We start from the raw sequence: 13,893 nt of genomic DNA, 5'->3' as shown, positions 1-13,893 counted from the left end.
TTATAAGCACATATACAGTGAACCCATGTGTTGTTTTGGAGCAAAACAGGAGAAGCAGGCAGTCATGGATGTAGCATACTGTATTCTGTTAAAGGGCTCTATAGCTAAGGTAGGGTTTGTGGATATGGGCATGATACAGTATATCACCATGAACCTGTTGCTGTAAAAACAAGGTTATCTACAGTATAATCAGAATGACAGTTGTTACAGCAGATACTACATGGTAGGTAGTCAAAATCGATTAATGTAATGGTCACATTTTGCAAACGTAACATAAAGGTGTTTAAAACGGTCGGCTAGAGTGCTGAGAAGGATAAAATGTTAGCAGGAAAAACAACTTTCTTTTCTCCCACTTGTCATTTTCATTTCCTCAGTAGTCCATTCTCAGAAACTATCCACTGTACATAATCTTATGCAAACCGTTTACAGCTGTGTGGGAGGATTGCTGTCACAAATCCTGCTACTAGTTGATTTACCAAGTTGGGGTAGAAAGTCGGGTTTTAACGATTTAATACATATTTGATTAAATGCGTTATTAAAAATCTCCTGACTCTGACAGAGATTTGATTAAAAATGACTGATTCTTTGAAGCACTACAAATGTAAACTGATTCAACCAACAACAGCAACTTCACACCAAGGCAGAAGTTCGTTTATTTTCTTGTGCAAACTTTAGTCTCCATCAACAGTTTTGCTAAACGTTCAAGTTTATTCTCCACCATTTGCTAAAAGCTACACAGAGCTGCAAAGTGGGAAGTTCATTTGTGCAACATTGGCAATATACTTTTTTTTTTTAACCAAACCAGTCATTAATATAAAAAACATTTCTTAATGCATCTTACTGTTAATGCAATATCAGTTGATTTTAATCTATTTACATTTTATGGGAATGATTCTGTGAGCAATTCATCTCACAATGTTTGTCCCATACAACAACCAGTCAGTTTTGTAATTCGGCATTGTACTGTACTGCCCTCCAGTGGCTCAACATATCCACTGTTGAACACGTTTCCATAATATTGATAACCCGTTGGGGTGAGAGTCTCCAATAAGGCACAGACCACCAAAATATTGCAGAATGGATGTCATTAGCCATAGGGTTACTGAATATGCATCGATGTTTCTATTGACAAAACATTTGCAGTAATTATCAAATGAACACTTGAAACATGAATTTATTCCTTTTCTGTTGTGTTCTTCACATGACTGTTAATTACATCTTCTGGGATATTGATTAACATTTTTAAACATTCTGTCTTATATATTCTACTGATAGGAAGGAGTTCTTTTATATCGTGATGTAATAAATGAGTCATCAGGTCAACTCTGATCACCTGATTAAGAAAATTTAACTGTAATGTAATCTTATACAGCTGTCATGCCCACTTTCAGGCCTTTTCCCAATCAGTGGTGTCTATACTAGTGTTACATGTTTGAGAATTTCTTTTTTCTTTTTGTGACTGACAGAGAGAGTAGTATAAATGCACTTTATTTGGGAAAAAAATATATATCTTAATTTGCTGGTATTGTTTCTAAGTTACTTTGAAGAAAAAGTAAATATACTGTATACAAACATTGATACTACAAATGAACACAAAAGTCCAAGTGTAAAAACATTCCACATTTCTTTGTTCACTGAAAGTGTATTTATTTGTACCATGGGGCATTTTTGTTTGTGATAGATGTGATTCAAATGCAGACACCCGAAGTGCAGTATGTGGAATAAAATTCTGAGAATTGTTCCAAAACCTGCTGCCTCCCGCTCTTATTTTGACTGTAATCTGTAATAAAAAAAATCCTGCAGAAACTCTGATATAATCTGATCACATTAAACACTGTTGTAGCTGAGGTATGCATGCAGATAATAATAAACTCATAGTCACAGCAGGCAGCTGTAACTTATGCATTTTATTTCATTTTTTTTCTTCCAAAGACACATATAAGTGGTAATGTTATTAGCTACTGCACTGCAATAATTGCTGTGATAAAGTCACCATTAATGATAAGAGGCTTTTCCTGCTGTGACATGGCAAAATGCCTGCTGAGAAAAAGGTAGTACGAGATGGACAGATTTTTAACAATGAAGAAAAGTAAAAGCTGTGGATGATCATCAAACATGTCAGCCAAATCCAAAACACGAAAACACTTTTGTTCACTTTTTATATGGCATGAGAGCCATTATGTCAGGTGTGCACAAGAGAAACTTCCTTCATGTTATTTCGGTGAACATAATTTATAATTCAGCATATGTCAAAATACTGCACACATGTAGCACATGCCACTTATATTACCAATCATACATATTTTTGTAAATAACTATGATTTTTACTACAATGTGATTTGTAGTCTAGGCCAGGGGTCCCCAACCTTTTCTGCGCCACGGACTGGCTTCACAAAAAGCAATAATTTGCCGGACCGGCATAGAAATGAATAAAAACAAATTATTAAAACTACATCTCACCATACCCTGAATGTAGTTGTTGTAATTAGTGGGAGCCCTGCGCTTGTTTCTCTTCAGTGAGAAGGCTTCATTGCCTCATTTGCGAGCCTGTCGCCACATATTACGCACAGCGGGCTTGGTGAGTTAGAATCACCTGAAGCGATAAACCCGCATTTTAGTTTATTCTTAGTTTATTCTTTAGTTTATTCTAATAATTCTAGCAGTTTATTCTTACGTCTGCAGACGGCAAGAAGAGAGCCCAGAACAGGGAGAGCTGACGGGTTATTTGCAATACATTATCTTGTAAATAGGATGATATTGCCATCAGAACAATGTCAGCACAAAAGGCACGTTGTCCTGATGTGTTGTTCAATCAGGACAATGGTCGATCAGCAGCTTTGACCATGCGAGATGTTCCCTTAATCAGTAGATGAGTACATCCGTGGTGTCATGGTCAGCAGATTAACACATGCATCTAATCAAATGACATAGTTAATCATTTGCTTTAAGGTAGTGAATGCTTGCTGAGTAAAGATGAAATCATTTGTTTCAGACGAATGATAAGAAATCCCATTACATTTCTTAAATGCAGCTTTCTTTTTCTTGGAAGTTGTAAGCTCTTCTTTTTCTGTCTCATCATTTGGCCTTTTCCCCTTTCCGAAGAAGCTCTCCAAAGACGGGACGAGACGGGTTGTTGTTGTTGTTGTTGTTGTTGTTGTTGTTGTTGTTGTCATTGAGACAACTTCTGTTGTGATTTGGCGCTATACAAATAAAATTGAATTGAATTGAATTGAATTGAATTGAATTGAATTGAATTGAATTGAATTGAATTGAATTGAATTATCGTGTGTGTGTGTGTGTGTGTGTGTGTGTGTGTGTGTGTGTGTGTGTGTGTGTGTGTGTGTGTGTGTGTGTGTGTGTGTGTGTGTGTCAGCCCCAGGTACTGACCTCCAGAAGAAAAAACACTGATAGACTTATTCAAAACTCTGCAGCTCGAGTATGAGCCAGAACCTTGAGCACAGAGCACATTAGTCTAGTTTTAGCTGCTCTGCACTGACTTCCTGTAACTGTTACTATTATTAATGTGTGTGTGTGTGTGTGTGTGTGTGTGTGTGTGTGTGTGTGTGTGTGTGTGTGTGTGTGTACAGAGGAACAGGCGGATGTACCTGATTTTCAAAATAAAACTTCTTTCAGACTCTGATGATCAATAAAACATTGTTTGTTCAGTCTCTCTGGGCGGCCCCGTAACAAGTGGCCCACGGACCCGGTGTTTGGGGACCGACGGCCTACGCTACAGATTACATAAGTTAAGAGTTAATTACCCAATAGCACGCTGCTAAAGTCTATTATACAAATATTATCCAATCGGCTTTCTCACAGTTGTCAATTCAACCAATGGCATCGCGTCAGGAAAGGACAACAGGAAGTAAACACCCTCTGCTGTTAAAGGGAGATGCTAAAGCGGTGGCTGGTCAGGGAAGCAAAACCCGCTATGTGTTGGATTATCTTCGCAACAGTATGTACAAATTAGCTCGTTTGTTGAATGAATGGAGAAATGCTTACCGTCCTGACGTCAACTGTGTGTACTGAAAGGTGATTGAAATATTTCGTCTTTGGTCCGAGTCCGGCTTGAATGCTAGGTAGTACAGCTAAGCCGGGGACTAGCGTCTAACGTTAGCTAGCTTTAGCAAGCTAGTACACTGAATTTATCCGTGAAGACTCCAGTCGTGAGTGAAGCGAGACGAAACCAGTGAAATGATTCAACCCACTACAAAGTACCGACCAGCTTAACCGGCTTTTACAGCAGGTACGTAATTGTTAGCTAGTGACTCTTTACTTGTAAGTGAATTAACTACGTTTGAAAGGGGCACGGCTACGGCGGTCGCTTGATTATTAGGCTTGGATTTTATGTTACAAGAAAAATATCTGGTTTATTTGGCAACATTGACGTCGTGACAACAGACGAATGCATTGAAATGACTGTGGGGATGTTGGTAAGAAAGTATGGATTTTATTTCACCGTACGAAGTGTTTAACAGCTTGACAACTGCTGAATAATAACAGCCACCATAATCAGATGACTTTCACAGACGCTGAAAAAGCTGGACATGCCGGTTGTCAAATGTTAATCACATGATGGCTTTTTTTTTCCCTACACACAGCAATGTTCCCATCAGTGCAGCCAGTGGCTTCACACCGAGCTGCTGTTCCCTGTTGAAAGTGCAGCTCATCAGTTTCAGGGCAGGGTGGAAAAGTCATTGGTACTTTCCTTTGTGATGTGTGTATGGTGAAGGCAGATGATTCAAGTTTACACTGACATTGTTGTAGTTATTTATACTTTTTCAGGAAGTGAGACTGGTTATAGTGCTGGATTCCTTTACAGTGTAATAGAACCATATGCTTTTAGGAGTGTGAAACTTCATTCATGGCCTTGGAAATGCACTTTGACTTATCTTTGACATAATCTTGATTTAAGGTCTACTTACAAGCTTTTATGTGGGCTTCCAACAAGGGCTGCAAGTAACAGTTGCCGCCCATAGTCTCTGCAATATCAGAAAATTGTGAAAAATGCAATGCAGAGATTTTGCATTGTTTTTTGTTGGTCAATGGTCCAGTAAAATCAGTTTAATGTGACAAACTACTGTTTCCAAGGTCCAGGATCAACATTTCATACTCATTACAATCTGGTTCATCTCAAAGAAAGCAAAGAAAAAGTGGCAAACCTTTTCAGCTCTGCTGTCAATCATCTCACAGTCTTCATCAGCAGATGGAGCATGCTCAGTTGTCATGAGATTTGATGGTTTTGTGCAGCATGCACATCAGCATTTTAGCAGCTTCTACTAAAACCACACAGCCAAGAAATGAGCTTCTCTGCAAGTTATTCTGTAACATCAGTCTTTAACTTGGTCAGTCACCATCTTCAACTAAATGAAAAGGTGCAAACATGAATGTTAATCAACTGGATCAACCTTATATTTTATATATTAAATGTTCTTTGCCTTCTGGAGAGCATGAGATTGAACAATATACACAGAATTGCCCCAAAACAGTACTATCTAATAGACTATCTAATAGGGAATTTGCTGGAGAAGCCACTTGATCATAGCCTGTCATGTAAAGTCAGACCTTCATTCAGATAAGCAATGACTCCACAAAAAACCTTTTAACAGGAAAAACGCCTTAGGAAGAGCAACAGAGGAGGATACTGTTTTCAGCAAAGCAATATATGTCCTATACAGGAGACAGAAGTACAAACAGTAAAATCATGAAATGGAGAAGCAGAAATGTTAGCAAATATTTGGCAAGAAAGCACACACATATAGTATTGAGTAAATAGTCAGTGAAATGCCGAAAGTTAAAGAGTTTCAAACAGTGTAAAAAGTGTTTGGAGTGAAGATTGTCAATAATTGACCTCATCTCTACTGTCTCTTCTTTCCCCCGTCAGTTCTGTGTTGCAATGAGGAGCAGCAGAGTCCAGCTCTGAGGGCTCAGAGGCATGAACTCCATTTCCCCCAGCGCAGCGCAGTACGTAGGGGGAGTGATGCAGGATGAGCTGGGGGAGAGCCGGAGGCAGCAGCCCCTGGAGCGGCAGGCCAGCTTTGGCCTCAGGCTGCCGCAGACAGCAGATCCCAGCAGAGAGACAACCGGGGAGCCTGATGAGATGGACAAGCTGAAAGCCAAACTGATGTCAGCGTGGAACAACGTCAAATATGGTTTGTACTCAGTCTGAAGGAAGAGTGTGTGGGCGCCTCTGTGTTGAATATTTGTTTTGTAAAGTCTGGCAAGATTTAGTTTTTCATGATCAACCTACTGCAGAACTGTGTGACAAACATCTGACAAAGCCTCAGTTGTTCTTCTGTAGCTGCTACTATGCAAACATCCATTTTCCCGGCTCTCTTTCTGTAGGTTGGACTGTCAAATCGAAAACCTCCTTCAACAAGACATCACCGGTCACTGTCATGGGCCACTCATATCTGCTCAACAGTGAAGGTAACCTCTAAACACACGAGCATATCTTATCTTAAAAATTCAACGTGCGTATCAGTTGTTTGTGTATTTCCGTTCTTGAAAGCGAGATGCCATGAAGAGCAGGCTGAAGGTGTTGTAGTGATGTGTGTTTTGGTGAACCACAGTGGTGTAAACCCTCATCCTTTTTAACATCAGAGAACAAAACTTCCCCCCTCTTTCATTTCACAGACACGTAAAGAGATCTTTTTCATGTCTTTCAACGTGTGGTGAAATTTATAGACAGTTGTTTATTTGAATCAACAGAGTGGGAAAGCTCTCCCTCACGTTCTCTTTCTTTTTCACCTGTCTCGCCCTGCACCCCTTCACCTCCCCTCAGACGAGGTCGAGCGTTTCCGTCTGGCTTTCATGTCCAGGATTTGGCTGACCTACAGGAGGGAGTTCCCTCAGTTGGAGGGCTCCACCTGGACCACAGACTGCGGCTGGGGCTGCATGCTGCGCAGTGGGCAGATGCTGCTTGCACAGGGGCTGCTCGTCCATTTGATGCCCAGAGGTTTGTCTCTCTTCCAGTCACACATACAGTTTTACTTTCACCCGCAGAAAATATAGGTCAGTTTTCAGCCAATCTGGGGTTTTTTTCAACGATGAGTCGATGTTGTCTTTCTTAATTAATGAAACACTAACACTAAGTTATCTCTCAATAGTGTGATGCATAGTACAGTCTCTTCATAAAGCAAGCACTGTTTTAAATTGAGCAGATTTAGGTGAATAAGTTGTCTCATGATGGATATTTGGACCGATCTGATCTCTTTTCATTCATCTCTTTGTCTAATTTCTGTTTTCTTCCCACTTTTTATGTCTCGCTCCAAGTTTTTAATTACTCTGTTTTGCTCGGTTTGTTTCTGCTCTTCATCTCTTTCCTTTTGTCTTCGTTTATTATTGTTACTGTTTTTTATGCCTTCCTAATCCTCTTTTATCCTCTCCCAGTTTCATTTCACTGCAGATAGTGTTTGTCTCATGGCTCCTCGTGTGCTGCTTCTCATTCGGTCTTTAGTAACATTTTTGTCATTGTGTATTCATGCTGATAAGTATGCATTCAGAAGATGTCAGCTCTGATTGTTTAAAGCTCAAGACTAAAGACTTTCTACAGTAAATTCCCCAGATCTTTAGCCTGGCTGTACTTAATTGCTAAATGCAGGCCATTTTGTATTCTGTAGACTGGGCTTGGCCAGATGCTCAGCAGCTCACCGATGTGGACTTTGAGGTGTTCAGACCACGCTCCCCAGCCCGGGCTGGAGGGGTCCCCATCCCCTCCTTTGGCTCTCCACGAGGATCCAATACCCCTGAAAAGCCCCTGCCACGTGATCAGGCACCCAAATGCAGCCAGAAAAAGAGACCCGAGTGTGCGAGGGACAGGCAGGCAGAGCCCATCCACCACAGGCTGGTCACCTGGTTTGGGGATCAGCCCTCCGCACCTTTTGGGATTCACCAGCTGGTGGAAATCAGTAAAAGTTCAGGGAAGAAGGCTGGTGACTGGTATGGCCCCTCGATAGTGGCACACATACTACGGTAAGCACACCTGAAGAGGCAAGGCACTACTATTTCCTTAAATGCTTCCCATAGTTGCCACCTTTTACCTTTTAGCATTGACTGGAGTTATAAATACATATCTTTCAGGAAAGCAGTTGCCAAAACATCTGCAGTCCACAACCTGGTTGTGTATGTGGCCCAGGATTGTACAGGTGAGATTAATAGACATAGAGAGTCTTTCAATTTAACGTACTCTTTAGAAATACCTCACCTGTCGAGATTCTGCCGTGTTTCTATGTGTGCATGTTTTTTCTCATCATGTTTCTGTGCACTGCAGTGTACAAGGAGGATGTGGTGCATCTGTGTGACCTGTCGCTGAGCCAGACTGCCCCTGATCCATCCAGCCAAGCCTGGAAGTCTGTCATCATACTGGTGCCTGTGCGGCTGGGAGGGGAGGCTCTCAACCCATCCTACATCGAATGTGTCAAGGTCTGAATATTCTGCTCACATCTGTAGACCCCTCTGTGTTTCCTAAACAATTGTGTCGCCTAACTTAAGCTCGCTCTCATATTTCCAGAACATCCTAAAGCTGGATTGTTGTATTGGAATCATCGGAGGGAAACCCAAGCATTCACTTTACTTCATTGGCTTCCAAGGTGAGAACCAGATGCAAGAGAATGAGAAACGTGTTCATTCAGGACAAGGTGGTCGTAGTAGCCACATTTTTGGCCCTATCTGCCTGACACAGGAACTTGTAGTATCATTAAGACACAGTATTATTAGCCCGCAGCAGAACATGTTGCACTCCCACTGCCTCCCTTTAATCTTGTTGCTCCTGTTTGTGTCATGCATGATTCACCTGTCAAGGGTTGGTTAACTGAAAACTTAGGCTAGGTAAACATCAGCAGAGAGACGCTGCTGTGCTTACAGCAGGGTGATAATCAGGAGTCTGTTGTTGCGGGGCTGAGTGAAGCCGAGGTGGAGCAACAGCGACTTGAAACCACCACAAATAGCAGTCGCTCTATTTATTATGTATGTATGAGTCCTTTTTTTTTTTTTAACAGTCACAATAATGGCTAATGATAACAGGCCGATTAAACCCTTCACAATACTTTCAACAGATAATGAGTCCTGTATGGTTTTTCAGATTTAAGTTTTTGTTTCTGTGAGTGATCCCCCACTTGATTTTGGGCAAATAGAAATGCACCCCCCTTCTCCTGATATATGGTATGAGAAATAAGACGTCTAATTATTGCATAGGGGTCGTGTGTAAAGCTGCCTTCTTCAAAGCTGTGTAATTGTAGTTTGACAGAAAATACACTTGACCCTCGAACTTGTCATCCAAGCAATCAACATCCAGCACTTCCCAAAAATATACTTGCTGCTGATCATTGATTTCCCCTTACTGGAACATTGTTCATCAACAAAACTCACAATAGAAGTGAAATTTGTTTTGGAAACCAAACCTTGTTACACACAAACACCTTTTCTTTGGTGCCAAAAATTCAGTGATTGTTACAGGAAACGGCAGTTTATGGCACTTGGCACGAGCATCAGCATTCAGTGGTGCCAGCTGCTGCTGGGTCAATGGGGGCGAGATCTAAGAAGAGGAAAGCAGCAAATATATAACATTCATCTGCAACCTGAGGTTGGCAGGTGGTGATTTTATGCTTTAATGCCATATTTTAATTCCTCTTCCTGACTTTTCCTTCTTGTACGTTAGACGAGCAGCTGCTGTATCTGGACCCTCACTACTGCCAGCCTGTGGTAGATGTGTCCCAAGTCAACTTCTCACTGGAGGTTTGTTTCTCTCTCTCTCTCATTGCAGTCTGTCTTTTTCATCTCTTTTCCTCAGATCACGTTGGAGTTTCACCATGTGACGTTCATGCTCAATAGTGTTTTGGCTTTACAGACCATTAAAGATAACAGATGTCCTGTCATTACCTTTTATTGACCTCCGTCTCCTTCTGTCACAGTCGTTCCACTGTAGCTCTCCCAAAAAGATGCCCTTCAGCCGCATGGATCCCAGCTGTACCATCGGCTTTTATGCCAAGAACAAGAAGGACTTTGAGTCTCTGTGTTCTGCTGTTAGTGAGGTGAGTTTTTACAACCTCAGCCTACTATCAAACTCTAAAACCAGAGAAAAAAATGCATTCTGCAGTTGATCTGTAGCTTATGAGACTTGAGTTCCACAGATCAAGTGGGTATCTTCCAAAGTTGCAGTGTTTTCAGTCCAAATCAGCTCAGTGTCTGATACTAAAACTCCCACTGGAGTTTTTTGGAGGTATTTTGTGCTAAAAGCACTCACTTTGAAAGATATCCACTTCATTTATCTCTGTCTGCTGAAGCCTCATATTGAGCTCAGATAAACTTTTGAATGCATTTTTGCACAAACAGCTGTGGATTTTGTCCTCATCACTTCAACCTCGCGTAATGCTCAGCATGAACAAGAGGAATAATGAAAGAAAGCTCAGGGAAACCAAGGCGTAATATGACTCTCCCCTTCCCAGCTTGAACGGCTACCAGCAACAAAGTTTACAGCCCTCAAAGTGGTGGGCCAAAAGAAAAATAACAATAATAATAATGATACATTTCTGAGCTCATGTTCCAAAGTGATTCACACAAAGCAACTTGGTAACATGCTAATCATAAAAACAATGTCAGTAGAGTAGTAAACAGATAAAACAAATAAAAGCAACAAAAGGACAGTCAGTAAAAATCAAGTAAAAGCAGGAAACTCTCTGATAAAAGTATGTTTTAGAGGAGATTTAAAAGAGGTCAGTGAGTCTGCTGAACTGATTTCCTCAGGCAGCTCATCCATAGCTTCAGAGCTCCGCCTGCGAGCGCTCTGTCACCTCTAGTTTTCAGCTGCGCCTCAAAAACAGATAAGAGACGCCTGCCTGAGGATCTCAGGCTGCATTCTCGCTCGTATGTAACTAAGAGGTCAGATATGTGGCATGGAGAGAGGCCACGGAGAGCTTTAAAAGTCAACAGTAAGACCTTCAAATCTGTTCTAAAACATACTGGGAGCCAGTGCAGGGAGGCTAAAATAGGCATAAAGTGGTAATTTCTCTCGGATCTTGTTAAAAGCCTGACAGCTGAGTTCTGTACAGTCTAGAGATGATTAATAGATTTTCATTTGAAGGAGATGAAACTGTTGCAGAAGTGGAGGCATGAGGAAATGAAAAGCTTAAATTACCATCAAACCACAGCTTCTTTGCGGCAGGGCTGTGTTCTGACATAGAACCAGCAGATGGCATGATTTGTCCTGCCATGTGCTGGAGGCCAGTCATTACGATCCCTGATTTGCTTGAGTTAAGCTAATTTTAAAGTACAGCTTAATTAAACAACATACAGTTAGCTATCCAAAAAGTAAGTAAGAAGGCAGCTTTCTTAAGCAGGCTTCTAAGAAAAAGAAAAAAAAGGAAAGGACAAGACAAGAATGTAAACGGGTCACCTGATTATTGTTATAAGATGTGAATTCTTTAAGTTGTATTTGCTGTTTTTCTTTCCCTTTACATCTTATAAATTGAATGTCTTTGTTGGGGGTTGAACATAAAACAAGAAATTTGAAGACTAATTGTGAAAGTAGCAGACAGATTAATTAATAATAGAAATAGTAATTGGTTACAGATCTATTTTAATTTTGGCTCACAAACTGTGCAGAGATATTATTGAGTGTTGTAGGTCAGTTTGTGTTGACCAGGTGTGTTTATGTCCTCTCAGGCCCTCGCATCATCGAAGGAGAAGTACCCCATCTTTACCTTCGTGGATGGCCAGGGTCAGGATTATGGACTTGAGGGTCACAGCAGTAATAACAGTGGACCTGCAGCCCACATCCTTCCCCCGGGCAGACTGGGGAGGAGTAACAACAGAAGAAACAGTGACGAGTTTGTCTTCTTGTAGGCAGGATGCTCTCTCAGTCCTCAGCTGCAGGGGGCAGAAGTGGACACCTCATTTCCTGTCAAAGGGAAGGACTTTGATGCTGTTGCTGGTGCAGCTGTAAGGTGGACACGACTCGTCTATGTTTCATTGCGTGCACAGGTCAAGGGAAATAAAAACTGTGCGGCTTCTGTGATCACCTTTGTGTGGCTGGGTATTGTAAGCTACCAGGCATGAATGGGTTCTGGCTGGAGTGTTGTTTTACCGGGCAAAGACGTGATTTCAAAATGCATCATGATTAAGAATGTTTCAAGTACTTGAAGTATTCTTGATTCACTTTATCGTACACCTAAAAAGCCTCAAAGTCAAGCATGTATGAGTAAAATCGAGTACTCCAATTACACTCAAGTACTGTCTTTGTCCTGGTGTCAGCTGGACACGCTGAAAGTGATGTGTGGTTGACATGATATTTAATTAGCTCACTGGTCAGGTGGGGGTTTGCCTGATGTTGTTCTTGACTTGTATTATGCACCATCTGCTGTATATCTTATTTTTCATTCTTAACATTTATTTATCAGGTTTACGAATGTGTGTTTGTGTGTGAGCGAGTGTGGCGGTCATTGTAGTTTTTTCTGTTTGTCTATAGTAAGTGTGATGATGTGTTTTGGACTCTGTTTTTCACTGAGATTTCAGATTCTTCCAGCAGCATCTGGAACAGCTGTAAATTCACTTTTGTGTTGCAGTCTGGCCCAAATATCACACAGATGACTGAGGCCTTGATCTCCAACATTCTCTGGCTCTTTATTACAGATAGGTAAGAATATGAAACAGTCCCAAACATCTGTGGTTTCACTGCTCCTAAAAAGCTACCATAGCTCCATGGTTGGGCTTGAAGACAAATGTCCCCTTCAGTTTGTGCGTATCTTTACATGGTAAACTGTGGCTTGCCACATGAAGCAGAATTAGGAAGTTATGTTGGGATACGCTTGTTAAGTAAAACCCAGAACAGTGCTTTTTGCTGAAGTTCAGGTTCTGGGTTTTGCTTGATAAAGTCATACAGTCAATGCGACCATCCCAAGCTGAACTGAGTTTTTGCCTGAATCTTCATGAGTTTTTGTTAGTTTCCCTTTTTTTTTCATGAAGGCTACTACTGCAAGTTGCACTACTACTGTTAGGTTTATTGTCCTGATTAAACTTCAGACACTGGAATCACATGTTACTTGTGTCTCATGCTTATTAGATTTGTATTTTTTGAAGGTATGTCTTGTTCTTGCCTGCTCACTGTAAAGTGCAGAAGAAGCACCGTCTGTCTGATGTCACTGTATAATCAGACAACGCAATATTCTTCAGAATGTAGCTCCCACAGAAGGAGGAGTGTCTTTACCAGTTTTCTTGTCATTCATTCCAAAAGTAAATTGCATAGTATGTCATGTTTGATTACTTTGAACTCAACAGATGTTCAATATCTTGACATCTAGGACAGGAAGGCCTTTATAACAAATATACGGACATATTGATGTCTCATATTTGTCAGTGACTGTCCCATCTTTCATTAATCACAGTGGTGAGTGAGTGCAATCGTGTTGAATCAAAGGGCACTGTGGTAAATGGCATCCAGTGGTTTAACGTGGGCTTATTAGAGATTATTACAAATGAATGAAGGCTTTGGATTGGATGAACCCTTTCTCACTCCTTCCAGTCCATTTGAAAGATTTGTTCTTCAGAATTCACTGCAGATAACTTGGAATAAAATAATGTTTGTGTAAATTCTGAAAAGGCCTCCAAACTTCCCCAAGTGCGCCAGACTTCAAAAGGGCTTGACTGTCATCATGCTGTGATGTTACAGGATGTTACAGGAGTCAAATCAGCGGTGTACGGTAAATGTTAAGCTGTGACATGTAACTGTAGTTTATCTTCAGTTTATATGATGTTTTACAAGTCCAAAGAAGAAGTACTGCAGCTGATCATTGCAGTTCAGTGATGTGTGTATTTCTTATTTTGTGGGTGATGTTTGGCAGAACTCTGAGATATGTTGCACAATTATTATCCTTACTGGGTTCCTAAACCCCAATTCAT

At 41.0% G+C, this 13,893-nt stretch overlaps 1 protein-coding gene across 3 annotated transcripts; it reads left to right on the top strand.

The window, feature by feature from the left end:
• Window positions 1–3,862: 3,862 nt before the first annotated feature.
• atg4da (autophagy related 4D, cysteine peptidase a) lies at window positions 3,863–13,034 on the top strand. 3 transcript variants are annotated; one of them, XM_070985804.1, is made up of 11 exons: window positions 3,863–3,955; window positions 5,885–6,152; window positions 6,346–6,429; window positions 6,785–6,958; window positions 7,623–7,974; window positions 8,083–8,147; window positions 8,273–8,424; window positions 8,513–8,591; window positions 9,659–9,735; window positions 9,912–10,031; window positions 11,662–13,034. In XM_070985804.1, the coding sequence occupies exons 2-11, from the start codon at window positions 5,936–5,938 to the stop codon at window positions 11,839–11,841; spliced, it is 1,500 nt and encodes a 499-aa protein (XP_070841905.1). In that variant the 5' UTR covers window positions 3,863–3,955; window positions 5,885–5,935; the 3' UTR covers window positions 11,842–13,034. The 3 variants fall into 3 exon arrangements, with proteins under 3 accessions (XP_070841905.1, XP_070841896.1, XP_070841914.1); XM_070985795.1 differs by having other exon boundaries at window positions 3,868–4,246; XM_070985813.1 differs by having other exon boundaries at window positions 3,885–4,032.
• The last annotated feature ends 859 nt before the right edge of the window (window positions 13,035–13,893 follow it).

This window comes from Chaetodon trifascialis, chromosome 2, assembly GCF_039877785.1.
Source record: "Chaetodon trifascialis isolate fChaTrf1 chromosome 2, fChaTrf1.hap1, whole genome shotgun sequence".
NCBI classification, from domain to species: Eukaryota; Metazoa; Chordata; class Actinopteri; order Chaetodontiformes; family Chaetodontidae; genus Chaetodon; species Chaetodon trifascialis.
This window is presented reverse-complemented; position numbering and strand designations above follow the sequence as displayed.